General features: G+C 41.3%; 1 protein-coding gene across 4 annotated transcripts in view; it reads left to right on the top strand.

The window, feature by feature from the left end:
• IL1RL2 (interleukin 1 receptor like 2) overlaps positions 1-26,772 on the top strand; it is a 48,633-nt gene extending 21,861 nt beyond the window's left edge. For all 4 annotated transcript variants that reach the window (XM_037745476.1, XM_017547859.2, XM_037745474.1 and 1 more), the window contains 6 exons: positions 2,604-2,675; positions 8,874-9,003; positions 9,787-9,923; positions 16,076-16,219; positions 23,132-23,293; positions 25,712-26,772. In XM_037745476.1, coding sequence (XP_037601404.1) covers positions 2,604-2,675; positions 8,874-9,003; positions 9,787-9,923; positions 16,076-16,219; positions 23,132-23,293; positions 25,712-26,205 — 1,139 coding nt within the window. In that variant the 3' untranslated portion in view covers positions 26,206-26,772. The remainder of the gene's footprint in view (positions 1-2,603; positions 2,676-8,873; positions 9,004-9,786; positions 9,924-16,075; positions 16,220-23,131; positions 23,294-25,711) is intronic.
• Positions 26,773-27,239: the final 467 nt, after the last annotated feature.

Raw genomic sequence — 27,239 nt, 5'->3', positions numbered from 1 at the left:
ATGGTGGTGAAGAAAACAGCCACCACCACTGCTCTGATGAAGCCTGAAGGCTGAAAGGGAGGGGAGGTAGAGATTAATCAGATAGCTCACTAATAAGATGTGTAATTACAGGGAAGATGAAAGAAATGAAGAAAAGGAAAAATCTCAGATCAAACAGATGAGGGCCTAGTGAGAAGGCAGTGGCTCGGGGAAAGCTTTCTGATAATAGTGATGTTGATGGTCAGGAAGCATTATGTGGGTGATAAGAGTTGGGGAGATTTTTTCGAGACTGAGGAAGTAGCAAATGTGAAGGCCCTAGTATAAGAGGGAACTCAGAGTATCTGAAGAGTGGAAATCAGGGTTAGAGTGATGATGAATAAGAGAAATTATGGTAAGTGATGAGGTTGGATAAGTAGTCAAGGGCCAAGATCAAGTAGGAACCAGCAATTCAAAGTAGTATGAATTTTATTCTAAGAACAGTGACAGACAGCCAGACAGATTGAAAGCAGGAGAGTAGCATGGCTTGATTATCATTTCTGAAACAGCAGACTGGCTGCTGTGCACAGAATGATCCATTGCAGGGTGGATCAGAAGTGCAGGTGCAGAAGTGCAGGTAAGGCATGAAGGCACAGGTAACATGCTATCTTTGAAGATGGAGAGATGTGGATGGGTTCAGGGCATCTTAAGAGGTAAAACCCACAGGGTTTAGTGTTGGGCTGAATATGGGAAGAAATATGGCATGGTCAAAAAAGTTAACTAGGCTTTCTGACATGTGCTATTGACTGGATGGTGATGCTATTTAGTGAAATAAAATGGCTCTGGAGGAAAACCAGATTTAGGAGTGAGATCATGAGTTTGGTCTCATCATGCATTGAGTAGTATGAGGTGTCCTTGGATGGTGGAGATCCAGAGTAGGTTATGGCTTGTGTGGGCCTGGAGCTTAGAGGCAGGACTAGAGATATGACCTTCAAAGTCATTGGCCCTGAAATGATATTTGAAGAGGTGGGTGTGAATGAGATTGCTTAGAAAAAGAGTGGAAAATAGAAGGCTTAGGAATGAAGAAAAAGACAGACTGAGAAAAGAGGAGGTAAAAGTAGTTGAATTTGGTGATTGATAAGTTGAAGAAGGTGAAAGAAAAGCTGTTGCCCAGAATGGTTTTTGGATTTTACATATGTGTGTTCTAGTGGGTGGCGTTACATTAACTAGCTGGAGATAACTTTTGTTTGAGACATGCTGTATTTAAATAGTTTGTGGAATATACAATTATTATTACCATCATAAAAGATATGTATTTTTGTATTTTTCCTAGCTCCTCTCTTACAACTTTTCCATATCCCACCCCAAATATATAGGAGGAGTAATGGAACTAAGTAGGTGATTGTTAAATTTTGGTAGACACATGGGAGAGGAAAGAAGTAGAGAAAGACTCAGGGACAGGGAGTCAATACAGGGAGACAATGCTAGAGTTTGGTGGTAGGATGAAAGAGCTGGAGCAATAATAGAAGAGGAAGGGATATAAAAGAATATGGAAATGCAGAGTTGGAGGAGGAAGATTGAAACTGAAGATGTGATGAACCCTCATGGATCTCTCACCCAACTTTGACAATTATCAACTTCTGGTTAGACATTTTTCATCTTTACCTCTACCCACTCCCACCAATTTTAAAGACTAATTAAAAGTAATTTAAAAACATGATATTATGTATTTTTCCATCTATATAACATTCTTAAAAGGATGAAACTATAGAAGTGGAAAACAGATTAATGGTTGCTGTGGAATAGGAACAGCATGAGGGAGTTTTTTTGAAAGTAAAACAAGAGGGTTCCTGTTTCTCTCAAGCTGGCACCTAAGTCAGGCCTTTGTTTATAGCCACTGCTTGAAAAGTGTTTTTGGATTATTAAGTAATGAAATTTTATTATACAAGCTTACTAGTTTATATTATAAACAATATAAGGCCGGGGGCGGTGGCTCACGCCTGTAATCCCAGCACTTTGGGAGGCCGAGGCGGGTGGATCACGAGGTCAGGAGATCAAGATCATCCTGGTCAACACGATGAAACCCCGTCTCTACTAAAAATACAAAAAACTAGCTGGGCATGGTGGCGCGTGCCTGTAATCCCAGCTACTCAGGAGGCTGAGGCAAGAGAATTGCCTGAACCCAGGAGGAGGAGGTTGCAGTGAGTCGAGATCGCGCCATTGCACTCCAGCCTGGGTAACAAGAGCGAAGCTAAGTTTCAAAAAAAAAAAAAAAAAAAAAAAAAAAAAAAAAAAAAAAAAAAATATATATATATATATATATATATATATATTTTATATCTATCTATCTATATATATATATATATATATAAAATATATAGTTTATACCAAAATATAATGGCCAAAGTGAACTCTCTTCATAGCTCAGCTTCTAGCTTTTTTTTTTTTTTTTTTTGGCAATTCAGTTACTTCCGGTTGAAAATATGTATTTATGGAGTGAGATTTTGTGACAGTGTAGGTTTTGATTTTTCTTGAACAGAGCTGATTGTCTGCTTTGCAGGGCTTCGTGTTATTGCATCAAAGTTTTTTTTGGGAATGTGTCATATGTGATTCTAATACAATTTCCTGTGGGTATGATTTCTTAACAGAAAGAGTTGAATATGGAGGAAGTATCCCTAAAATCATTTATCCAAAAAATAATTCAATTGAAGTACAGCTAGGTGAGTAAATCATTGAAGCCATTGAAATCACTAGGGGAAGAGCTTATTATGTCTGCTTATCCTGGTGAATATCTTAAACCTTAAGGATGAAGATGAATCCCATACACACCTAGTTTCCAACTTTGGATATTCCCGACTGAGCTCATGGGGAGAGGAATCAAAATAAAACACCAGAGAGCCAAAGCATGGAAAAGTTGTGGTGGCAGAGAAGTCTGGCAGTGAACACTATGGGCCTAAAGTGATTACTATAAATTCATTTATGCAAAGGCAATGAAAATGCAAATATTCTTGAAGAAGACAGTACATAATATAAATATAAAACAATTATTAAATAATGTTGACCAGGAGTTCTGGATTATATTCCCTCACACTGCAAGGTATATTAAAGGAGTGAAAAAAATTATTATATTGTATTGCTTAATCTACATGGAAAAGGATCGACAAGCATTATCTCAGTTTGTGATCTAACTAGAAAAAAGGGGTCAAATTATTTTTTAAAACTTAAAAATAATCACTAGTAAAATAAATATGTTGTATAACATCTGAAGAAAAAGCAAATTAAGCAAAAATCCCAACACCTCCCAAAATAGAAAGTTATATGTGCCAAATAGTAGTGTATCAAAATACATAATGCTAAAAGTCTCAGAAATATAATACATAAAACAACACAATTGTTTCAGATTTGAACATACTCTTGCTCTGAGAAATTTACTAGGAAAGTAAGATTCTACATGGCTCAAATAATATAGTAAAAGTAATGTGTCTAATACATAGATCACTCTCAGAAACATCTATGTAAAACTCAGAGTCCAAAAGAGAAATTGTATAGATCATGGGGTATAATCATGATGCAGTGAATGTAAAAATTTATAACTAAACCAAAACAATAAAATAATCACAGTCATTAAGTATGTGAAGTGATGGCTTTGTTAATTAGCTTGATTTAATTATTCTATAATATAAACATATCAAAACATCACATTGTACCCATAAATATATACAATTATTGTCAATTAAAACTAAACAATATTAAAAAATGTAAACAACAACAGAAAATCCATCTTTCAGCTATTACATTTTTGGTTAGAGAACCAAAGCCATAGATAAGGAATATTAGAAAATAATGATAGTGAAAATACTTCATATCACATTTCATGGTGTATGACCAATGCTGTACTCCAAACAAGTTTATATCTTTAAATAACACAATTATTAAGTGTAGAAATAATTAAAGTATACAATTAACCATTTGATTCTATAAAAAAATAACAAGAATAAAAGTAGAAAATAATGAATTTATTAAAGGAAAATAAACTAATACAGTGTGTCCCAGAGTTGGTTAAGGGCAGAAGAGTTGTGGTGGGGATGGAGGAGAAAGATAAACTTCCAGCAAATCTAATCCCCTAAATGCAGAGACAACCAAATATAAAGCATTTAGAAATATAGGAAAGTTTATATAAAACAACAAATGATAAAGAGATGAAATCTGTTTAAAAGCCACTAGGTCCATATGTTTTTAGAATAATTCTTTTAAACTTTCAAGGAAATAATAATGCCCATAATAAAGGATAATTGTCTACACATTACTCACTATATGAATACTCTTAAAAGACAAATTTGGCTGTTTTCTCTCTCTTAATTGACTTCCTTTCCCATTCCTGCCTTTATAAATTCTAGCCAATGTGTTTAGATAATTAAAAGGCAAGAGAGGGAGTCTTAGAAGTCTTGGAGGGAGGAAGATAGACTTATAATTTGTAAAACTTGATCTATTGGTTTCTACTTAGAAATTTTAACAAAATTAAGTAAAAAACTATAATCACTAGCATTTGCTTACTAATGTTATTTTAATACAAAATAAACACTCAAAGTTAATAGAATTTTTACATGCCTAAAATAGCATATATTTTGTAATTGGGGAAAACGGCATTCACATTTGCAATACAAGTATCAAAATAGTAAGGAACAACTGAACAAGAAATTAGAAAGACTTGTCTACATGATTAAAAATGCAACATTTTAAGGTGGAACATAAAAGAATATGTGTTTTAGTGAAATTCCAAAAGATGTTTCTAAAAAGAAACAGTATTAAAATGTTATTTCTTCTAGATTAATAATTCAATATAATACCCATTAAATTTTTCTGAATATACTAAAACTTGTCAAAGCATTTCTAAAATTTCTGTCAAAAATTCTGGAAAGAGTTAGCCAAGAAAAATTGAATAGAAGAAAAAAGAGAGCCGTTTCCTTGTGAGTATTAAAATGTATTATAAAAATGTAGATTAGTATGTCAACAAGATTGCTGACTAGGGGTTTCTAGCACTAATTCCCCTACAAAAGGGCCAAAATATCAAATAAAAAGCTACATTTTGGTTAGAGTGTCTGAAGGAGAGCACTAGAGTACAGCATAGAAATGATGGAGTCCCTGTGGAGCACAGAAACTCAGGATGGCAGCATAGACAGGGGTGGAAATCACCCTTTCTCTGTAACTCTGTTTCCCCCACCAAGATTGACTTGGAGCCAAGAAAAACTTCTTGCAGCAAAAAGGTGTAAGCAGAAGGCCCCTGCAACCTTCATTAGCACTACAGACACCTGCAGTTCTTGCTACAGAAGAAATCTGCAGTCCTCACAGGCCCTGAGCCATGTGGGGAGCAGCCTGGAGTTCTCATGGCTGCATTGCTCCAATGCAGGAAACTACCTTGTGCACACCCTTATCCCCCATGACCCACTCTGCTACAGCATGGCACTATCTTGGAATTCTAGCTACTGTTAGAGTGAGTCCTGCTGTGGGGGCCACTAGCCACTGCATCTCTCCACCCTCAAGGCTCTGCCATCATTCCACCATGTTCATACGGGGTGGCTACAACTCCACAATCCTGGTTACTTGGAGTATAAGCCCTGTGAAATTACTGTGATCCTCATGCTCAAATGCACATAGTACCCTGCTTTCTGTATGGACAAGCAGTCCTGCACAATGGGGAAACTTCCCCTGGCCAGCAGTTCTTCTCTGCTCACCCTCATAGCCATGAGGGTATATATGCTCACCCTCAGCCTGAGAACCAGGCCAGCAGTCCTGCCCTTGGCAAGACCACAGCCCTTTTCCATTGGACCTACTGTGTGTGCACACACACCCTTGGCCTGAGAACCAACCTGGTAGCCCAGCACCCTGCAAAGCCATGCCACTGTCAGTACAAACTCTTGCAGCCTAGGCCACTGAGATACTCAAAGATATTACAGATGTGGATTGTAATTGAAGAAACTGCATGAAGACTACACTTCTGTGACTCTAGAACCAAAGCCAACACGCCCTATTTAACTGACATGCTAGGATGCATCTACGGAAAAAATCTTTCTCTAAGAAAGCTACTCCATAAAATTAGAAGAGGTGATTGTTGCACTAGATGTGCAGCTATCAACATAGGGACACAAGAAACATGAAAAAACAGGAAACGTGACCTCTCAATGGAGCTCAATAATTCTCTAGTAACAAACCTGAAATAAAATATACTAAATGCCTGAAAAGGAATCCAAAATAATGATCTTAAGGAAACCCAGCTAGATAACAAGAGGATATAAGCAAATAATTCAATGAAATCAGAAAAATAATTTATGATCTGAATAAGAAATTCGACAGAGATAGATATCATAAAAAAAGAACCAGAGAGAAATCTGAACTTAGGAAGTCAATGAATGAAATAAATGCAATTGAGAATTCAACAACAGACTAGAATATTATATAACAACTTTCTTTCTCTTCTTATAATTTTAAAGTTTTACCTGATATAAGTGTAGCTACTCCTGGTTGCTTTTGTTTTCCATTTGCATGGAATATCTTTTTTCATCTCGTCACTTTCAATGTATATGTATCCTGACTGGACCTACTGTGAGTCTGTGAGTAAAGTAAGTCTCTTGTAGGCAGCACATAGTTGGTTCTTGTTTGTTTGTTTGTTTTGTTTTTTAAATTTATTTTGCCACTATATGTCTTTGAATTAGATAATTTAATCTATTTGCATTCAAAATTATTATTGATCAGTAAGAACATGACTCCTGACATTTTGTTAGTTGTATTCTGGTTGTTTTGCAGATCCTTTGTTTCTTCATAAAGAATTTTGTGATTATAATAGACTATTTTAAGCTTATTACAATTTTACTTTGGTCACATAAAAATACTCTAGCCATTTATCCTCCCCCTAACAGTTTATATTTTTGTTGCCTTAATTCACATCATTATAGATTATGTATTCCTTAATAACTAATTGTGTCTGTCGTTATTTTTGAACATTTCGACCTTTAAACTTAGTACTAGAGGCTTGAAAGATTTACATAGCACCATTATAGCATTGAAATATTCTGAATTTGATTTTGAACTTCTGCTAGTTTTGTGCTTTCACATGTATTTATGGTGGTAATTATCATCCTTTCACTTTCAGTTGCATCATTTCCTTAGGCATTTTTTGTAAAGTTGGTCTAGTAACAATAAGTTCCCTCAGTTTTTGCTTGTCTGGAAGGGACTTCATTTTTCTTACATTTCTGAAGAATAGCTTTGCTGGATATAGTATTCTTGGATAGCAGTTTTTATTTTCATTCAACACTTTGAATATAATATCCTTTGTTCATGAATTGGAAAAATTAATATTGCTCAAATGTCCATACTACTGAAAGCAACTAACAAGTATGGAAAGGAAATATTCAATGCAATCCCTATTAAAATACCAATGACATTATTTTGACCAAAGAGAAGGTACAGTCCTAAAATTTGTATAAAACCACAAAATACCCTGAATGGTCAAAGCAATCTTGAGGAAAAGACCAAAAGGCCAAAAACCAAAAACAAAGCTGGAGGCATCACACTACCTGACTTCAAAATATACTAAAAAGCTATAGTAATCAAAACAGCATGGTATTAACATGAAAACAGACACAGATCAATGGAACAGAATACAGAGCCCAGAAATAAACATGCAAATCAACCTCCAACTGAGATTTAACAAAAGTGCCAGTAACACACATTGAACAAATAAGTCTCTTCAATAAATGGTGATGTGAAAATTGGATATCCACATGCACAAGGATGAAACTAGACCCCTATCTTTTAACATATTTAAAACTCAACTTGAAATGATTTAAAGACTTAAATATAAGACCCGAAACTATGAAACTACTAGAAGGAAACATTAAGGAAATGTTCATGTCATTGGACTGGGCAAGGTTGTTTCGGATAAGACCTCAAAAGCACAGACAATGAAAGTAAAAATAGATAAATGTGATTATATCGAACCAAAAAGCTTCTGCACAGTAAAAGAAACAATCAACAGAGTGAAAACACAATCTACAGAATGGGAGAAAATGTTTGTTAACTATGCATCTGACAAGGGGTTAATATTCAGAATATATTAGGAACTCAAACAGCTGAACAGTAAACAAAAATAAACAAAAAACAAAACAAATAATTTGATTAAAAAATGGACAAAACACATTGCTTCTGGGATTCAGACAATATCCTGTTTTCTTGATGGGGTGAAAATGGTATAGATATTTGCTTCATGATAATTCATTAACTCTACATTTCTGTTCTATACCCTTTAGTATATGTGTGTTGTATTTCACAATCCAGTTTTTAAAAAAATCACTTAGAATAAAGGACACTCCTTGAATGTTACAATTTACCATACTCATGGGACAAAATCCACTGAGACTATAAATTGATGAAATATAATTTGTGAGTGCGTGTAGAGGCAGGATAATGGAAAGAGGAAAAGTGTTGGGGCCACATTTATTGAAGTCAAAATATCACTGGATTTGGTGTTAGAAATCTAGAGTTAATATCTCATTTCTTCCTCTAATTAATTTGGGTAAGTCTCCCCATCTATCCAAACATCGGCTTTTGCATCCTTAACATAGGCATAATAGCACCTCCCCTTTTCCTGCCATGTAAAATTGTTTTTACATGGCATTTGTATACTTGACGATGTTTGGCAATGTATGTGTATTTGTTTACAATGGATGTCCTGGAAGTCCACTTGCTCCTCATGGTTTCTCTCTAGGAAGAGAAAAAGGTAGATTAACATTAGCCTGGGGGGGTATTTCTGGTAATCAAAAGGTATTCGAGGCTCGAGAGTAAGATGCACTTGTTATCCAGGTGTTAATAAATTTGAAAGTTTGTAGAATTTTCATTGAATATTGATGATTTTGTTTTTTTAGGCACCACCCTGATTGTGGACTGCAATATAACAGACACAAAGGATAATACAAATCTACGGTGCTGGAGAGTCAATAACACTTTAGTGGATGTTTGCTATAATGAATCCAAACGAATCAGAGAAGGGGTGGAGTAGGTGTTTTGCTTTTCTGAATTCTCTCAAAGCTGTCAAGGGTTTCTCTGTCTAAGTGAATCTGGTGTCACTACTGCCTTCTCCTACTGTCTTTGCCTCTCAATGATTCATGTTATCAATTCCACCTACCATATAGTGAGGGAGATATGTATCCCTGAGAGCAGTAAGAACTATTTCTCTCCACTACTACTTAAGATTAGTCCCACTTCCATTCAGTTATATCATGAACCATAGGCCTTCAAAGCTTAATGCCCTGGGCATACTAGGCAAACACCGGAAATGACACAAATGTGTATTTTGCAACAGTAGAAGAAAGAAATAGTAGTATAGTTCATTACTATGAGAAAGAAGCACCAATGGGGACTCTTAGGGAAGATAGTGCATAATCATTAGCTAATTGAATGGGCATAAACTCAAGTTATGGTGGTATAAATGGAGTGGTGTAAATAAAACTAATGAAGTCAGAGGGCAGAGGAGCTTGTACTGGGTTCTGCAGTGTGGATAAGTTAGGATATGTAGCGAGAATAGGGGAAGGGCCTGTGGGACTGAGGACGGTGTCTGTAGCTAACAGAACCATACATCCTTGACACCATGCAGAAGAAAATGCAAATTTGAAAATATACATTCTACATACTCACTGGGCCAGACAGCAAAGTATTCTTAGGATAGCGTGATAGTCCAAAGTGTTCTCCAAGAAAACACTTTATCTCCAGAAAACAGATTATAAAATATGTTGGGTAAATATAACTCATGTATTAATGACTGCCTCTTTTCTTTTGTAGAAGCTATGTCTCTTTTCAGGAACATAATTTGTACACAGTAAACATCACCTTCTTGGAAGTGAAAATGGAAGATTATGGCCTTCCTTTCATGTGCCACGCTGGAGTGTCCACAGCATACATTATACTGCAGCTTCCAGGTAATACTCCAGTGGGTTACACACTGTTCAGAGTGTTCAAAACGACTGCCTGGAAACACATCTGAAGGAGGAGTGACTCTAAATGCTCAGTGTGAGGCATCAGGGTGGGATTAAAAGGACAAACTCAATATGAAATCTACAGAAAAGCTCATGCAATGGCTCATGATGTTCTTGGAGCAAGGCTGTGATTTTATTGCAGTGTATTTTGAAAGTGCCATATTTTCAATACATTGAGATTTTATACATCAAAACAGAAAGAAAACAAAAGCTTTTCTTTATTTAGCTTGATTGCCAAATGTTTTGCTTTTGATTTTGACCTTTTAGATTTTTCATGAATAATTTGATATAAAGTCAAAATGCCTATGTATGTTTTTACCATGTAACTTTGTAAAATTACCTATAGAGGCTGAATTCTGAATATTTAAGCAGGAAGGCTTCTGTCTGACTCAATGTGTATACAAATTACACTCTGAGCACCTTACAGAGCTAACTGATTATCCATTGGAAGTGATAAAGTCAGTGTGTAGACAGTGGAGGCTGAAGCCAGAATCTTGAGAATAACTTTGAATTCATAACATATCAGGGGAAGTGTATGAAATACCTTGCTAAATGCTGTGAGGTTTACCAAGACAGCTGTTCTTCTTGATTCTATTAATATCGTTTGTGTGTGTGTGTGTGTGTGCGTGTGCGTGCGTGCATGCATGGCTAGCTACATGAAAGAGAGTCCTCTCTCTTGAATTTGCTGGTGTTCTTTAATGATCAGTTGAACTTACGCTTGCATACATCCAGCTAAAGTCCCACCAGAAATGTTTTTCTAGACCCTAACAGAAAACACAGTGGTTGCTGTATGGAGTTAGCAACTGTGCCTTTGCCTTTGCCGAGCTCCTGGCCTCCCAAGTGTCCCTGACCTCCCTTAGAATACTGGTGAATAGGCATCTGAGCACGGCAGCTTGCAGCTCTGGGTGTGCACATTCCTTGCCTCATTTTTGTGTCCTGAAGTCCAGTGTCGTTCTGGCCTCAGCTGCCTTAACTGTGAGTGAGCACAGTACCCTCTCCTCACCCTGGGTGCATAGGGAATCCTTGGGTTGTGCCATGTGGAAGGACCCTTGGGCTCATCTGTCACCACTGCCTATTTTTTCTCTTCTCATTGGCTTTTCCTTGTCGTCAAGTGTCCCTTTCCATCACTTTTCCCCAGTCAGTCTTGTGTTTGCCATCTCTCTCTCTGGTACCTCTATGAGGTTCCATCATCTATGCTGATTTTCTTTCTGTGTCCTCGACCCTGTAATCTCTTTCCCCATTATGGTGTCAACTGTCATCCCCAGGCAGATGCAAACAGATTCTAAATATCCAGCTGTGTTCTGTCTTCCCCCATGACAGCCCCGCATTTCCAACTGCATATGGGAGTGCAGATACACTGGCTGATGTCAGAAAGCATGTTTAAACTCTCCAACCTCCTGGTTCTGTTTTTCTTACCTTTGTTAATGGGGCTCCCGTATCTTTCACATTACTCAGGCGCAAAATCTGGGATCATTTTGATGTCTTCCCTAATCCTCCCTCATGCCAAGGCCCAGTGAGTTGCCAAGTTCAGTGGATTCCTCCCCTCCTGTCCACTCCCACTAACAAGCTGGATGGTAGAGTGGCTCCTGCCCTGGACTTTAAGGCCAGGTTTTCAGGGTCAGATCCTATCTTGTCTACTTAGGAGCTGTGTGAGCACAGCACTGTCACTCAATCTCTCTGTGCCCGTGTCTCCTCACCTGTGAAATGAGGAGAATAAAATCTTCCACAACTGTTGTAAGAAATCAGCTGGGATTTTCTTTTATACCTTTTTATTGTGGAATATAACGTACATATATGTTATAACACATGCACATGTATGGTAAAGGACACACAGAATATCTGCATCATATCACAAGTCATTGTATAGCAAACACTCATGAAACTATCACCTGGAGTAAGAAACATGCATTGTCTGAAAACCCCTGCGTGTTCTTCCTGATCTTCCCTTCTTGATAACCATCCCCCAACTTTCAGGAAAGTCATTTCCTTGAGTTTCTATTTATGCTGCTAGTCCTAAAAATATAATTTATTTTTGAGTTTTATATTAAGAGAATTATATAGTATGTTTTATTTCTTAGGTGTGGGGGGCTTATCGGTGTATCACTGATAGAGCAGGTAGCGTAGTTCATTGATTTACATTGTTGAATCCTATTTCATTGAATAACTAGGTCACAGTTGATCCACTGGGCTATAAATATGTGGTTTGCACTGTTTTGAGTTTGCAACTATTAACAAATAATACTGCTATGGAAATTCCTGTTCATGTGTCTGTGTACCCATGTAGAGGCATCCCTCCGGGATATATCATTGAGAGTAGAACTGCCAGGTGAGAGTCTGTCATCAACGTTTCTATATAATGCCATACCGTTCCTCAACGTGATTCACTGATATTTACTACTAGGCGGTGAAACGGAAACTCTGGCTTGGCATTCAGGGCCTCCCTGATCTACTTGTTATCACTCATTTCCCAGTTGTCACCTTCCTCTACGCACAGAACAGAGAGCCAGATCAGAGACAAAGGTGGCTCTTTTGTGGGCTCATATTGTGACCAAGGAGGTGACTTTGAGACGAGAGCAGAAATGTGCGGTAGGTCAGTGAGGACAGGTTGAAAACCTGTTTTCACCCAAGCAGAGCCTGCTGGCATTTCCTCCTCTCTGACTCCCATTAGCTTACAGCAGAAATGCAGCCTGGCTTAGGCCAGAGAGAGCAAGAGACTCGGGGTCCACCTCAGAGAAAAGAGGGGAAGCTGTTGTAAGAAGCCTTGGAGATTCTATAAGACTTGAAGTGGTTACAACTTAAATCTGCCCCAATCTAGAAGTTTTAGTTCTTTATTGGATAACCTAGACTGAAGCTGACCAGTGGTGATTTCCATGCCAATACTGACTTGTTGAGCTATAGCTAGTGCTCGACTTACGACCATGATTGGGACCGGCAGACTGGTCGTAACATGATTTGGTTGTAAGTTGAGTAGGCTATATGTACAGTTGAAATGGTGCACGGAGATGGTAGTGCTGCCGGAAGCTGGTCCGTACTGTCGTATGCCCAGCTGGGCAATGTTTGCGCTGCCAGACGCGGAGCAGTCGTGGCTAGCGGTTCTGGTTGTAAGGTCGAATGGTCGTAAGTTGCATAGGTCGTTAAGTCTATCAATACCTGTATCTGAAAGCACTGTGCTCCGAAGGATTCTGAGGCCAAGTCCAGGCTCAGAGGAGCTAATGCTGTGACCAGTTAGTTAACACTTGTCAAGCTTATGGAGGGATGGAGTCCTTTATCCCCTTTGTTTTAAGCTCGTGCTTCCTAAATCCCTTAGTTCCTGGCAACACTCGTTTTATCTCAAATGTAGAGTAGCATTGGTTCCGCTGATGTAATGTTGTCTGTCCTGACTGAGCTCCTAGGAACTTCACCCTCTTAAGTCCAAACCTCTTGTTGGTTTACCTGGGGACAGAGCTAACTTTATAGCTTCTCTGTTTGACTTCCGTATGTTTGTCGAAGACACTTCCAGATTTGAATCTTATTTGGTTTTTCTGAAGCAGGGTCTCTAGAAAGTTGTTTAAATTGGCTTTGTTCTTCCATGAATTTGCATATTACTCGTGCTCACCCACCATCTCAGTTGAAGGCTGTAGTAGTCAAATGGCCCAGATGGTGAATACCACCATTAACCTTAACAGGACATCTGGTACATCAACAATGTGCTTCCCATTTATTTCTGTTTCAAAGCCCCAAGTCCTCTGGACTTATTCATTAATGTCCTGTTTCCAATTTAATTATCTTCTAGCTTGTTTATAGAACAGAGGGCATCAACCCACCTGAATGCAATGAGTAAAGAGACCGAGAATTTTAGAGCATCACTTCTGTCTACGTGCCAGAGGCTTTCTGAGCCTCATCAGTACCGTGAGCATAGTCTTCCTGTCGTGGCAGTTAACAATACCAAGATCCCTGACATAGACACTGAACACTCCCAGACACACAAGCCTTCCCAAAGGGAGAGGTGGCAATGTTGCCCCCAGAAGGAATTATAACAAGAGCTGGGAAAGGGCAAAGAGGAGTAGAGGACGGGAAAGCAGGAAGGATCTGTCTTATGATTGAAGTGAGAGGTTCTCACTAGTGGCCAGGATTGGATTGGACACCAGTGTGTAGTGTAGCGCATCTATACTGGCTGCACTAGGACTTAATGAATTTTTTGGGCACCAAGTGTGTTCTTAGTTACTGTGCTATGTATTTAAAGACATGCAATAGTAAATGGGAAATCCTGGGCCTCAAGATGTTTACAACATGGCCTGGCCTAGGGTAGGTGGCCATAAGCTCTTTGATGAGTATTTTACAGCCACTGTGGAAAACATTATGGTGGTTCCTTGAAAAACTAAAAATACAACTACCATATGATCCAGCAATCCCACTGCTGCTTATATACCCAAAAGAAAGGACTTCCGAATATGAAAGAGGTATCTGCACTCTCATGTTTATTGCAGCACTGTTCACAATAGCCAAGATATGCAAGCAACCTAAGCATCCCTCATGGATGACTGGATAAAGAAATTGTGTCATAGATGCACAATGGAATATTATTCAGCCATTAAAGAGAATGAAATCCTGTCATTTGCAGCAAAGTGGATGGAATTGGAGGTCATTATGTTAAGTGAAATAAGCCAGGCACAGAAAGGCACTTATTGCATGTTTTCACTCATACGTGAGAACTAAAAAAATTAATCTCATGAAGGCAGACAGAAGATTGGTGGTTACCAGAGGCTGGGAAGGGTAGTGGTGAATGGGGGATAAAGAGAGGTTGGTTAATGGGTAAAAAAAAAATACACTTTGATAGTAGGAATGAGATCTAGTGTTTGGTGGCTCAACAAAATGACTATAGATAACAATAATTTATTGTATAATTCAATATAACTAGAGGAATAGATTTGGAATATTCCCAGCACAAAGAAATGATGAATGTTTGGGGAGGTGGTATCCTAATTGCCCCGACTTGGTCAATACACATTGTATGTTTGTTTCAAAATATCCCCCATAAACATGTGCAAACACGTACCCCATAAATATGTGCAACTATTATGTGCCTATAAAAATTTAAAAAAATTAAAGTGCCCTAGGGGCTCAGAAAAAAGAACCCATCTTCCTCTCCTCCTCTACCCACCCCTCCATCCAGTGAGGACTGGAGGATCAGGAAGGGGCTGAAGAAGGAAGTAGTGTGTGAAGTGGGTTTTAAGACTAGGAAGGATTTTCCTTCCTCTCTCCTTCTTCCATTTTTCTAATTCTTTCCTTCCTAGAGGGCCTTCTTTGGTGGTATGGGTTTGGGCTGTGGTAAGGCAGAAGCCATGCTGTTCCTTTTCTTGGATGTGTAGAAGCATGTTTCCAGGGACTTGAAGTTCCGGAGGAGCTGGTTCTGTTCCTTGGCTGTCTCCTGCCCACCAATTAGGCTCCCAATTGCTCTGCAATGTATTCACGAAGCAGAGTAGGGTGTAAACATTCTTTCTGAGACTGTGTCTTTTGCACAGGCACCCAGCCTGGAAATCGATGGCACAGAAAGGATGAGGCAAGAGTTTGGCTCTTGGCCTGTCTTGTGGAGTGAGCGGTGCTGGCTTCCAGAGGAGACAACGGTTGGCTCTTTCAAAATGATGGGAGTCCAGCTGTGCAACTTTGAGTGGCTGGGAAAGCGGTTATAATAGGATTGTCATCAAGAACAGACAGCAGCAACAGCTGGAGAAGGTGCCCCATGAACATACTCAGCCTTCACCTCCGGACAGTCTCATGTTGACTCAGCAGAACCTGGACATGTGTGTTTTGAAAGCAGTCCTCACACAGTTGGGTCCATGCTGCGTCTGCCACTGGAAAGTAGGGCTCTGCAGGCTTTTACTCTCATAGGTTCCCAGGGGCTGACTTGTTTCCTAACAATCATGGTCCAGATGAGATTATTCTGCTCCCATACCCCTCATTTGGCTTTTAAGAAATATTTAAGCAGTGCCCTCATTGACACCCAATACCTTTCCATTTGGCATTCATAACATGATCTATGTTCATAACGAATGTAATGGACTCTTTGTATCATTTTCATAATTATAATTGTTTTATTTTTTTGCTGTCATTTGTAGCTCCAGATTTTCGAGCTTACTTGATAGGAGGGCTTATTGCCTTGATGGCTGTGGCCGTGTCTGTTGTGTACATCTACAACATTTTTAAGATTGACATTGTTCTTTGGTATCGAAGTGCCTTCCATCCTACTGGGACCATAGAAGGTAAGTGTGTGTAATCACTGAAAAAATGTCTCAAAACTGGCAGCCTCTTATACATATACAACTATTTCAAATATACTTTGGTGTATTTTACTAAGTTGTTGGCAAATTTAGGAAAAGGAATCTCCTTGGACCTGCCTATGCTTTAGAGAAATGATTTGTCCCTAATCACTAGCATCACTTGGTCAGATAAGGTTTAAGGCTCTTGTGATTGAGGAAATGTTTGCTAAGCAGCAGGGGGAGATCATCTTCTATGTCCTGCTGCAACCATGTTACAAAGGTTTCCACGTCCATCCTCCATCCACTGCAGGAAAGTTTGTCCAAGAGCAAAGTTCTCTCCATCCGTGACGTGTGCTCAGCACAACGGGTGCTTTTGTGGAATCTGTTTTATGGAGAGGGATGAGCTGCCTGCGGTTGGCGCTCTCTCTAGGCCCTGTACTTGTGCCTGAGGGGATTTAAGTCTTCAACTCTCAGATATGGAGAGAGATCAACCCAAATTTGAATGTGACTTCTCCACTTACTCCCTGTATAAACTTAGAAAGATATTTAACTTTTTTCTTTTTCTCAGCTATAGAAAGGAATAGAAGAAGGAAGGGAGGAGACGGGGGTGGGGGGGAAGAAAGAGACAGAGGAAAGGAGAGAGAGGGGGAGGAGGGAGGGAAGAATGGAGGGTGGGAGAAAAAAAAGGAAGCAACGGAGTGGTCAGGTGAGGGGGAGGAGAAGGGAGGAAGGGAGAAAAGAAGGAAGGAGGCCGGGCACGGTAGCTCATGCCTGTAATCCTAGCACTTTCGGAGGCCAAGGTGGGTGGATCACAAGGTCCGGAGTTTGAGACTAGCCTGGCCAACATGGTGAAACCCTGTCCCTACTAAAGATACAAATAATTAGCCGGACATGGTGGCACGCACCTATAATCTCAGCTACTCGGGAGACTGAGGCAGGAGAATTGCTTGAACCCGGGAGGTAAAGGTTGCAGTGAGCTGAGATCGCGCCATTGCACTCCAACCTGGGCAACGGGAGTGAAACTCCACCTGAAAAAAACAGAGAAAGAAAGAAAGGGAAAGTGATTAAATCCTGCTTTTTGACAGTGGGAATAACTGAGTTGAAGTACATGGAAGCATTCAGCTGGTGCGTGGGGTACAGGCAGCCTCCATTGCTTGTCTGGAGGTCAGAACAAATCCCCATCACCACAGCTGTGGGTTTCAGTCTCCCTGCCAGTGCTGTTTGGCAGGGAAACGCCGCAGTGTGATCCTGACTCCTGAGAGCCTGGCATTTCCCACCATAGTGGTTGTGACTCTTCGTGCTCCTTTTTTCTGTTTTGTTTTGTCTTAGAACAGAAACAGTCTATTAAGGCCTTGAAAAAGTAATAAATCTGCTTTAATGTCCCCTAATTAGATGGAAAAATAAATATAAGCCCAGAGAAGCTCATGCAGCTGAACCTGTGTGGAGATGCACAAATTTATACCTTTTGAGTCCGGAGGCTTGAGTGACAAGAGCAGGAAAGGGAGGGAAACTGAGTGTCCAAGAATGTTTTATGGGCAGCTAAAGCATAAAAGAGGTCACTGGCATCAGGTGCCAGCTTTGCACATCAAATACACGGCACAAGTTGTTATCCACATGTTTGATAAAACATAGATATTCTAACTTGGACTTTTTCCTAATTAAATTTCAGAATTCAAAATTAGCAACCCAAGCAATGTAGAAAGCAATTAACTCCTTTTTAATTACAAAAGTCACCCGAACCTTGAGTGTCCAGTACAACCTGAAGTGCTTCTAGCACTGTGGATAGTCCGATTGGGCATGAGGGGTCTCTGTTTTTGGCTCTGGCCTCTGCAGAAACCACCCTGTCTAAGCACGCCCATGTCTTTGAGAAGAAGACGGCTCAGTTCCCCACCACTTACTGTTTTCTGACACAGATGTGAGTGGTTCAGTTGCTTTCTACTTTTTGACGAGCAGAAGGCTGTGTCACTTTACGTATTCTTCCTGGAAGCTCAGGCCCCATAGTGTGTCTGTCTCACGCTCTCTCTCTCTCTCTCACTGAGTCACTGCAACTCCCAGGAGCGTGACTACAGCTGTGACTTATGGGTGTTGTGCAGAGTGTGTGGGGAGGCTGCTAGTGAGGTCGAGTTTAGCAGGAAGAGAAAACAGGAATAGTGACTCACGCTGAGCAGCGGGGGCCAGGAGGCAGCCCCGCCCTCTGCCAAGACTGGGACTTAGCCCAGACTGCACCGGTGGGAAGAGGACTTGGCAAGGGAGGCTGACAGGCAGCCAGGGATTCTTCTTTTCTTTATTTTTATTTGCCTGATTCAGGAAAGTATGTGTGCATTTTGTGATGAAATTCTCTACAGCTCTGCCTACGAGAACGAGCCCGTAATATCTCTGTGTGTTGACTTTCACAGTGAACTACTAATGAGACTCTGAGATTAGTCCCAGATCCTGTTTACATCCTTGTTCCCCTTAAGGATAGTTTCTGAGTTGAATCAGGAAATACCGATTAACAGATGAAAATGAGGAAGCAAGAAATAATGTCCTTCTTAGGATGAGTTGTTTATCCTTACTGGGTTAGCTAAGCTTTATCACTCAATTAATAATTTGGTGTGCATGACTCACTGTTTTAGGAGGAGGCATTGACTCCTAAAACTTCAGGCCTGGCTGAAGTCAGCAAGTTCCATATCTTCTCTAGCAAGCAACTAGAGCTTTGAAAATTCTCCTGGCAGGAGTGCATGTGTGTAGGAGGATGGAAGAGTCTGTGTACACATCTCCTAGAGAGATTTCAATATGCCTTACCGTACTCCACGTAGGTCTTTGGAGAATGTGCATGTAGAATAGAATGGTTAAAATGAAGCCAAGTCAAATAGATCAGTGAACAAAGGGAAACCAAGAGGACAACGGGAAAACAAGTCGGGGTAGAGTGAGTGACATCTTTAACAATTATTAAAGGTGAATTTTCTTTCCAAGCTAAAGCAAAGGCAACAACAAGATCCACTGTGTGCTGTTCACAACAGCCTTTCAAATTTTCATGCAAGAACACGGCCTGTTCTGAGACTAATTTCCAAAGGCAGATTTTGTGTTTTTTTTTCCATAGGGAGTCCTCATTTCAAAAGGGCATGGTGTAGGGAAGCTTGACTGTAACAGCGTTCCCTTGGTAAACGTAACAGCACATTTTGAGTGGCGTTTCTTCTAGTGTTTTCTATGCCTGCTGGGCTAAACCACCAAACCTCCTGCAGTTCAGTAAAAGCATTTGTGTGAAGGCCAGATTGAATCTGACGTTTCCACTATTCTGGTTTGATCAGGCCTAAAATTGAGAGAAAGTAGGGAATTGAATGATTTTTAGGTAATATTTCATAAATATTAATTTCTGTGAATGAGCTTTTACATATTTTTGCTAAGAGCCAAGAAGGACATAACAATTTTAAGGGAGTAGAAATAGACCCTGTGTCTTTGAGGGGGTGTGGCAAAGCTTTGGAAGAACATGTGGCACTGGAAATGTTGCTGGGGCCACTTCTGGAAAATTCAGACTGACACCGCTGCACAGGACTAATCAGGGATATGTTTTGTGAATTTCCTGCTCCCATTTCTCATTTTAGCCACAACAAAAGCCACGGTGGACCTGGGTTTAGATCAAGGCTATGCACTCACCAGCCGGAAGACTTTGGAGAGATCGTTCAGCCTTGCTGGTCTCAGCCTCCTTACTCATAACCTGAAGATACAACCATGTCCCACACAGTTGATCATGAGAGGCAAAGCTGGGAAATGTTGAGGTGCTGCTGCCTGGCAAGGCTCTTCAAAATCAGTGGCCTGATGCAAAAAGCAAAAGACTACAACTTGATCTTTTGCTGTTAATATATTGGTCAGTAAATCATGAATTAGTCATTTGAAAGTGATGAAAACTCACTACATTTTGAGAACATCAGCAAGTTCTATTTCTATTCAAAAGTTTAGACAGAAAGAAAAAAAAAGGTAACCCAAAAAATTGGATGCATTTGTATATTTTGAATTTTTAAAAGATGTGAGACTTTCTTGCTACTCAGCTCTCTTCTGATCCTGAAGCTGGACAGCAACAAGTACCTTTATCCTCAGACATCTTGTTTAGAAAGAGGAAACATTTGCAAAAGAGAGAATACACTTAGCAGACATGGTTTATTTGTTTTTTTAAAAAAATCAGAAGCAGTAGGAAAAAAAGGAGAAACAGATTGAGAGAAGAGAGATACTAGTGGCAGGGCCTGAGGCAGGTGACAATAAGCTTGCATGTCTGGTGTAGTTTAGAAGTTTAGAAAAGACCAGGAAATACCATATTTACTGGAGAAGCTATTCTCTGTGGCGAACCCAGCATCAACTCACCCAGCCCTTTATCAGAAACCAAAGGATAAATATCACATTTTAAATGGGAAAATTAATTCCTTCTTCAAAAGCTCAGAAACATAAGAACCTTATGAAATGTTTCTTTTTCCATCTTCTATCTACAGAAAAAAAAAATCCTCTGGCTTTGGAAAGTTGAATGTGTGCCATGAAATTTTACACAGAAACGTATCCACTTATTTGAGTGGTGCTCCCAGTGACCTTTAAGATTCCACAAGGAGTTTTAGTTGTGTTGGGTTTTTGACAATTCAAGACACAAATTAGTGATCCCTTTTGTACCTGCCCTGTGATCACACTTTAAAAAGCTGAGTCTGACCTCAACCTTGTCCCCAACATAGATATAAGCTCTTTGAGCCTCCTTAAAATTAACCTTCATTTGGACATTTGGTGAGCACTGACAGAAGCCTCCTCTGAACCCAGTCCTGCTCCAGGGGCTGAGGGTAGGGCAGGGAGCCAACAAAGTCTCCACTCTCACACAGCTTCCTTTCATGATGGGGTGGTGAGGCAGAGAAGGAGTGTGCACATATGTACGTGTGTGTGTGCATGCATGTGTATGACTGCATGTGCATGCATGTGCACGTGTGTACGTGCGTGTGTACTACCATTCTCCAAAAGAGATGGCCAAGAATGGTGAGCAGGGACCCGAAGGTCAGCAGTGGTAGGTGTGAGAATTGATGGAATGAGAAAAGGTGATATGTAAACTGTCAATATCTGTGCATGTTTTTATTTCTATTATTTGGACAAAAACTGGAAGAGTACAACGTTTTCCTTTCCCTTGTTAATCTTAGAATCACCCCTTTCTGCGAGTCTATCCATCAAACAACCTCTCATGAAAAGGGGATAGAAAAGGACACCACCCCTCTCTAGTACCTACTAGGCTGCCTGAGTTTCTAAACAGCCTAAAGCTCGAAATCGTGTTTTCCAATGAGACACTCACACTTACCTCTTCTTCCACTCAAGCCCTCTGGTCCTCCTGAAGTTCCTTATTCATTCACACAATTCATAAGTAGGGAATCATTCCTCCTTCCATGTCCTGATGATGCTCCCCTGCAAGCTTGTTTACCATCCACTCTTAGACCCTCACTTTTTTTTTTTCCTAAACTCTCCCAGCCTTTAAAATCCAAGAGCTGTCCCATTTTCATTGTGAATTTTTTTTCAATTTCTTCCTGTCTTTTCTGTTAGTTTGGCTCTCGTCGCCTCGTAGTGCCTTGTGTTATTTCATCTCTCTGCATATGAATGGTCTGCCCAGTTAGGTCTATGTCTTGTTCATCTCTGCGTTGATCAACACAGGGGCTGCTTTTGAGGTTGCTCAATAAATACTGATGCTGATGACTTGCGCTATCGGGTTTGACTTCTCTCAACAGCACTGCCGGTTATTAGAGTCTGCTCAATTGCTTGTTTTCTTGTTTCACAGACCTGAGTCTGTGGGTTTGTAGTGATGGAATTCACTGATGGTTCTGAATCAGGAGGCGGTCATCCCATTTTGCCTGGTGCAGTTAGGACAGTGCTCCGTCACGCAGGACACACTGAGGGCAACATGGGTAAATGGGTAGAGTTTCCTGCTTTTTTTGTTTGTTTCTTTTAGAGATCCGTTTTTTGTTTGTTTTAGAGATGTGGTCTTATTCTGTCATCCAGGCTGGAGTGCAGTGGCATGATCATAGCTCACTGCAGCCTTGAACTCCTTTTTTTTTTTTTTTTTTTTTTTTTTTTTTTTTTTTTTTTTTTTTTTTGAGACAGAGTTTCACTTTTGTTGCCCAGGCTGGAGGGCAATGGTGTGATGTTGGCTCACTGCTACTTCTGCCTCCCAGATTTAAGCGATTCTCCTGCCTCAGCCTCCAGAGTAGCGGGGATTACACGTGCCCACCACCATGCCCGGCTAATTTTTTTGTATTTTTAGTATCGACAAGGTTTCACCATGTTGGCCTGGCTGGTCTCGAACTCCTGACCTCAGGTGATCCGCCCGCTTTGGCCTCTCAGAGTGCTGGGATTACAGGCGTGAGCCACCACACCTAGCCACATCCTTGAACTCCTAAACTCCCATTTCAGCCTCCTGAGTAGCTGGGATTTCAGGAGTGAGCCATCATGCCTGGCTAACTTTTAAAAAGTTATTTTCTTTGGAAAGTCTTGCTATGTTGCCTAGGGTAGTCTTGAATTCCTGGCCTCAAATTATTCTCCTGCTTGAACTTCTTTATTACAGGCATGTGCCACTGAGCTGGACGAGTCTCCTGCCTTTAATTCTCATTTCTGGCCACATCACGGGGAGTGGCGGGCTCAGAATCAGAAGATACGGGGCGGGGTTAGGAATTACAAATGTGATGCAACCTACTCAGCCTCAGCTTCACTCTCCGCAGTGAGGTTAAGACCATCTCCCTGAGGGGTCCATCTGTGAGAGGAGATGATGTTGCTTGGCAGCCCCTGGCACCAAGCCAGCTAGCTGGGCACTCTGAAGTCGTGGAATCCAGGCCGAAGGACAGCACGGTAGCCACTCAGGCTTCCGGTTTGTTAACATGAAAGAATTTGGTAGCAACAATTCCACGCGCTTGTCCATTTCCTTTTCAGATGGGAAGCTGTATGACGCCTACGTCTTATACCCCAAGCCCCACAAGGAAAGCCAGAGGCACGCCGTGGACGCCCTGGTGTTGAAGATCCTGCCAGAGGTGCTGGAGAGACAATGTGGATATAAGTTATTTATATTCGGCAGAGATGAATTCCCTGGACAAGGTGTGTTTTAAGTGAGGTATAAAAATAACAAGGAAAGTGACCCCTCTGTTCCTCCACTTTACTAATGGCGGTGACTCTGCTGGCCTTCCCCATGGAACCACAGGACGTCTGTGAGCAGCGCCCCCCACCGGCCAGCCCCCAGGCCCCAGGCCCCAGCCCCCAGCCCCCAGCCAAGGAGCTTAGTTAGACCCAAGCTTGCTGCGCTCTCTAGGCTCCTCCCTGCTACGCAGTGCCTGGGATTCTTGCAGCAGCGCGCGTCTCACTTTCAGTGAGTATATGGTTAAGCCATTCGCTTGAACAGCTGGCCAGTGACGAAAGGTGGCAAGTGGTCATTTGCCCTCACGTCCCTAAGACAAACGGCTGGGTTGTTTCCCCATTGGTTTGAATATGTAAATCAGGTCGTGCTTAAAGCTGATTTTATAAACCTCAATCCTACTTGCCTTTCCCCTCCCTAAATACAACGGAAGTTTTAAGTTTACTTTTCCCATTTGAAGAAGGTGGCTTTGGACAATTCAGTTATCATCTCTGAACCTCAGTTGTCTCATCTGTAAAATGGGGAGAGGAATGCTTCCCTGACTCAGATGAGAGCACTGAATGAGAAAACCTGAGAAGGAACCCCCGGCATGGAGCTCGCACATCTTAGACACTCACACAGCAGTGCTTTCCTGTCCCTTTGTTCTCCTTTTTGGAAGGCTACACAGCAAAATGGCTGAAATCTGAAACTTTTTTTCCTAGTCACCAGCAAATGTCAGTTCACTCACTTATTCAACAAATATCTACTGAAAACCTCTATGTGATGGACACTATTCTAGGCACTAGAAAATCAGCCAAGCAAAAGGGACTGTCCTCAGGGAGGTTCCAGTCTATTCTTATTTGCTATGAGATGTGACCATAGACTGAATAGCATCTGCAGAGCTGGGAATTTAGAGAACCCTCCCTTTCCCAAGCAGTCATCAGGACATGCTATTTGGTTTCTAAATTAGTCACATCAATCCTGGTCATGTAAATAACTATAAAGAACAAAAGGAAAACACAGATTCAAGATTAACGCAACATTTGAGCTAACTACATGTTTCCTATCCTTTTAAAATCTATTTTTAAAAATGTGTTCATCTGTTAATGTACAGCAGACCTTCAGCTAGTCTGGGAATACAAAGTCAGGCATCATCAGATACTTGTTGGCCAGGGAAGGTGACATACCAAGAAACCACATGCAAAACATGATTCATGACTGCAGAGGACCAGTGCTTCAGGGAAAGCCACAAAGGCTTCACAGAAAAGGTGAGAAATGTTAAAAAAGAAAGAAAAGAAAAGAAAAACTCCAAAAATTTCTATTAATTCACATTGGGAGGCCAAGGCAGGAAGATCACTTGAGGTCAGGAGTTCAAGACCAGCTAGTGGTAAAACCCCATTTCTACCAAAAACACAAAAATTAGCTGAACATCAGCAATCCCATTACTGGGTTATATCCAAAGGATTATAAATCGTTCTATAAGGACATGTGCACACGAATGTTCATTGCAGCACTGTTCACAATAGCAAAGACCTGGAACCAACCCAAATGCCCATCGATGATAGTCTGGACAGGGAAAATGTGGCACATATACACCATGGAATATTATGCAGCCATAAAAAATGATGAGTTTGTGTCCTTTCTAGGGACATGCATGAACCTGGAAACCATCATTCTCAGCAAACTGACACAAGAGCAGAAGATCAAACACCGCATGTTCTCACTCATAGGCGGGTGTTGAACAATGAGAACACATGGACACAGGGAGGGGAGCACTACACACTGGGGTCTGTTGGTGGGAAATAGGGGAGGGACAGTGGTGGGTAGGGAGTTGGGGAGAGATAACATTGGGGGAAATGCCAGACATAGGTGATAGGGAGGAAGGCAGCAAATCACACTGCCATGTGTATACCTATGCAACAATCTTTCATGTTCTTCACATGTACCCCAAAACCTAAAATGCAATAAAATAAATAAATAAATAAAAAAGATGTATAGAACTAGACCGTGAACTCCAGGAAGACAGGGACTAAGTCTGCATTGCTTACTTCTGTACCACCAATGTCCACTCCTGTCCTGTTATATGGCCAGTACTCAATAAATGTTGAATGTTGCAAAAAAAAAAAAAAAAATTAGCTGGGCATGGTGGTGCGTGCCTGTAATCGCAGCTACTCGGGAGGCAAAGGCAGGAGACTCACTTGAACCTGGGAGGCGGTGGTTGCAGCGAGCTGAGATTGTACCACTGCACTACAGCCTGGGCAACAAGAGTGAGACTTCATCTCAAAAAAAAAAAAAAAAAAGTCCATTTTCTCCCCTCAGAGCCTGTTTCTAATATTCTCAGTAGCATTATGACCCTGGGCTGTTTTAATTGTGAGCTCTTCTGAGTCTTCTTTCTTTATTTCCAGCTGTGGCCAATGTCATCGATGAAAATGTTAAGTTGTGTAGGAGGCTAATGGTGATTGTGGTCCCCGAATCGCTGGGCTTTGGCCTGTTAAAGAACCTGCCGGAAGAACAAATTGCAGTCTACAGTGCCCTCATCCAGGATGGGATGAAGGTCATTCTCATTGAGCTAGAGAAAATCGAGGACTACACAGCCATGCCGGAGTCAATTCAGTATATCAGACAGAAGCACGGGGCCATCCGGTGGCACGGGGACTTCACAGAGCAGTCACAGTGTGCGAAGACCAAGTTTTGGAAGACAGTGAGATATCACATGCCACCCAGAAGGTGTCCACTGTCTCCTCCAGTCCAGCTCCTGCAGCACACGCCTTGCAACTGCATGGCAGGTGAGCGAATGGGAGGAGGACACGAGGTTCACCACGCACTGACAGGGGGTTTATCATTGCGCGGTGGCTCACAGCTGAAGGAGGACGCATTTCATCGGGGCTCTCCGCTCTGAAGCTGGCAGGTGCATACTAGTGAGCGAGTCTGTTGTGTTTGTTATCATTTGTTTGCTTTGATCAGAGCTGCTGCTTCCGGGAAAGACAGGGCTTCTGCAGAAGGCCCTTGTTAGCCTATGGGCTCATTGATACACTTGAGCACTCATGAAGCCCTGGGTGGGTATGCACTTGGGCCCCTTGGAAATGGGACACAGAGGGTTTTAGAGATGGCAGTGGACATGCCCGAAAGTTTGCCCATGATAAGGCACCCACGGAGTCTGAGATGGGAGCCTGCACTGTCAGGGGACAGGAGGAGGGCAGTCTAGCACCAGGAGAGGGTTGGCAAGGATAGCAGTATTTGTCCATGGCTGTCCAGTGTCCGCAGGGCCTGTGCTCAGGTGTCATTTGCTGTGTCTGTGTCTCTCTCACTCTGCCAGTGCAGACAAAGAGCTGTGATCACAGCCTTAGCACTTTGCTTCCAGAGAGAGTTAAAAGTCACCTAGACCAGTGGGGACCCACAGGTGTGGCCACGACTACCTCTTGGTTACCCTCCCAGTAAGCCCATGCTTGAGAGGCTTTATCTGCCAATTTATAATGTAATGATTCACAAAGAGTTTTGATACTAACAATTAGCTGTAAACCCTCATTACTCTTTTCCAAGACCCTGTCTTGAGGGAATTAGGCATACCGCAATCCACTGAAGCTACGGTTGGTGACACCGAGACTTAGTAAGCAGTCAGTGGGGACTGGAAGGGAGTCAGCCCTGGGAGTCAGCCGGTGGGGATGGGAGCAGGAGTGAGAGGGTGTCAGGAGGCCTGTGGCCCTGGGATGGCGTGGGGAGCAGGTGGGTTGGGAGGCGCTGTGCCTTCATTCACAGGCAGTGGGTGGTGCCCAGTGTTGGATGGACTCTCCGGTGCTAAGGAGAGCACTCCTCTCTGAAGAATTTATGTTCCAAGGTGACCTCACATTACACATTCATTTAGCATCCTACAGAGGCCCTGACTTGACATTGATACCCTCTTTTTTTAACATTTGCTTTTTAAAATTTTTATTT

Source organism: Cebus imitator, unplaced genomic scaffold (genome assembly GCF_001604975.1).
Source record: "Cebus imitator isolate Cc_AM_T3 unplaced genomic scaffold, Cebus_imitator-1.0 Scaffold202, whole genome shotgun sequence".
Taxonomy (NCBI): Eukaryota; Metazoa; Chordata; class Mammalia; order Primates; family Cebidae; genus Cebus; species Cebus imitator.
The sequence above is the reverse complement of the archived record's forward strand: the minus strand, read 5'-3'. Positions and strand labels throughout refer to the sequence as shown.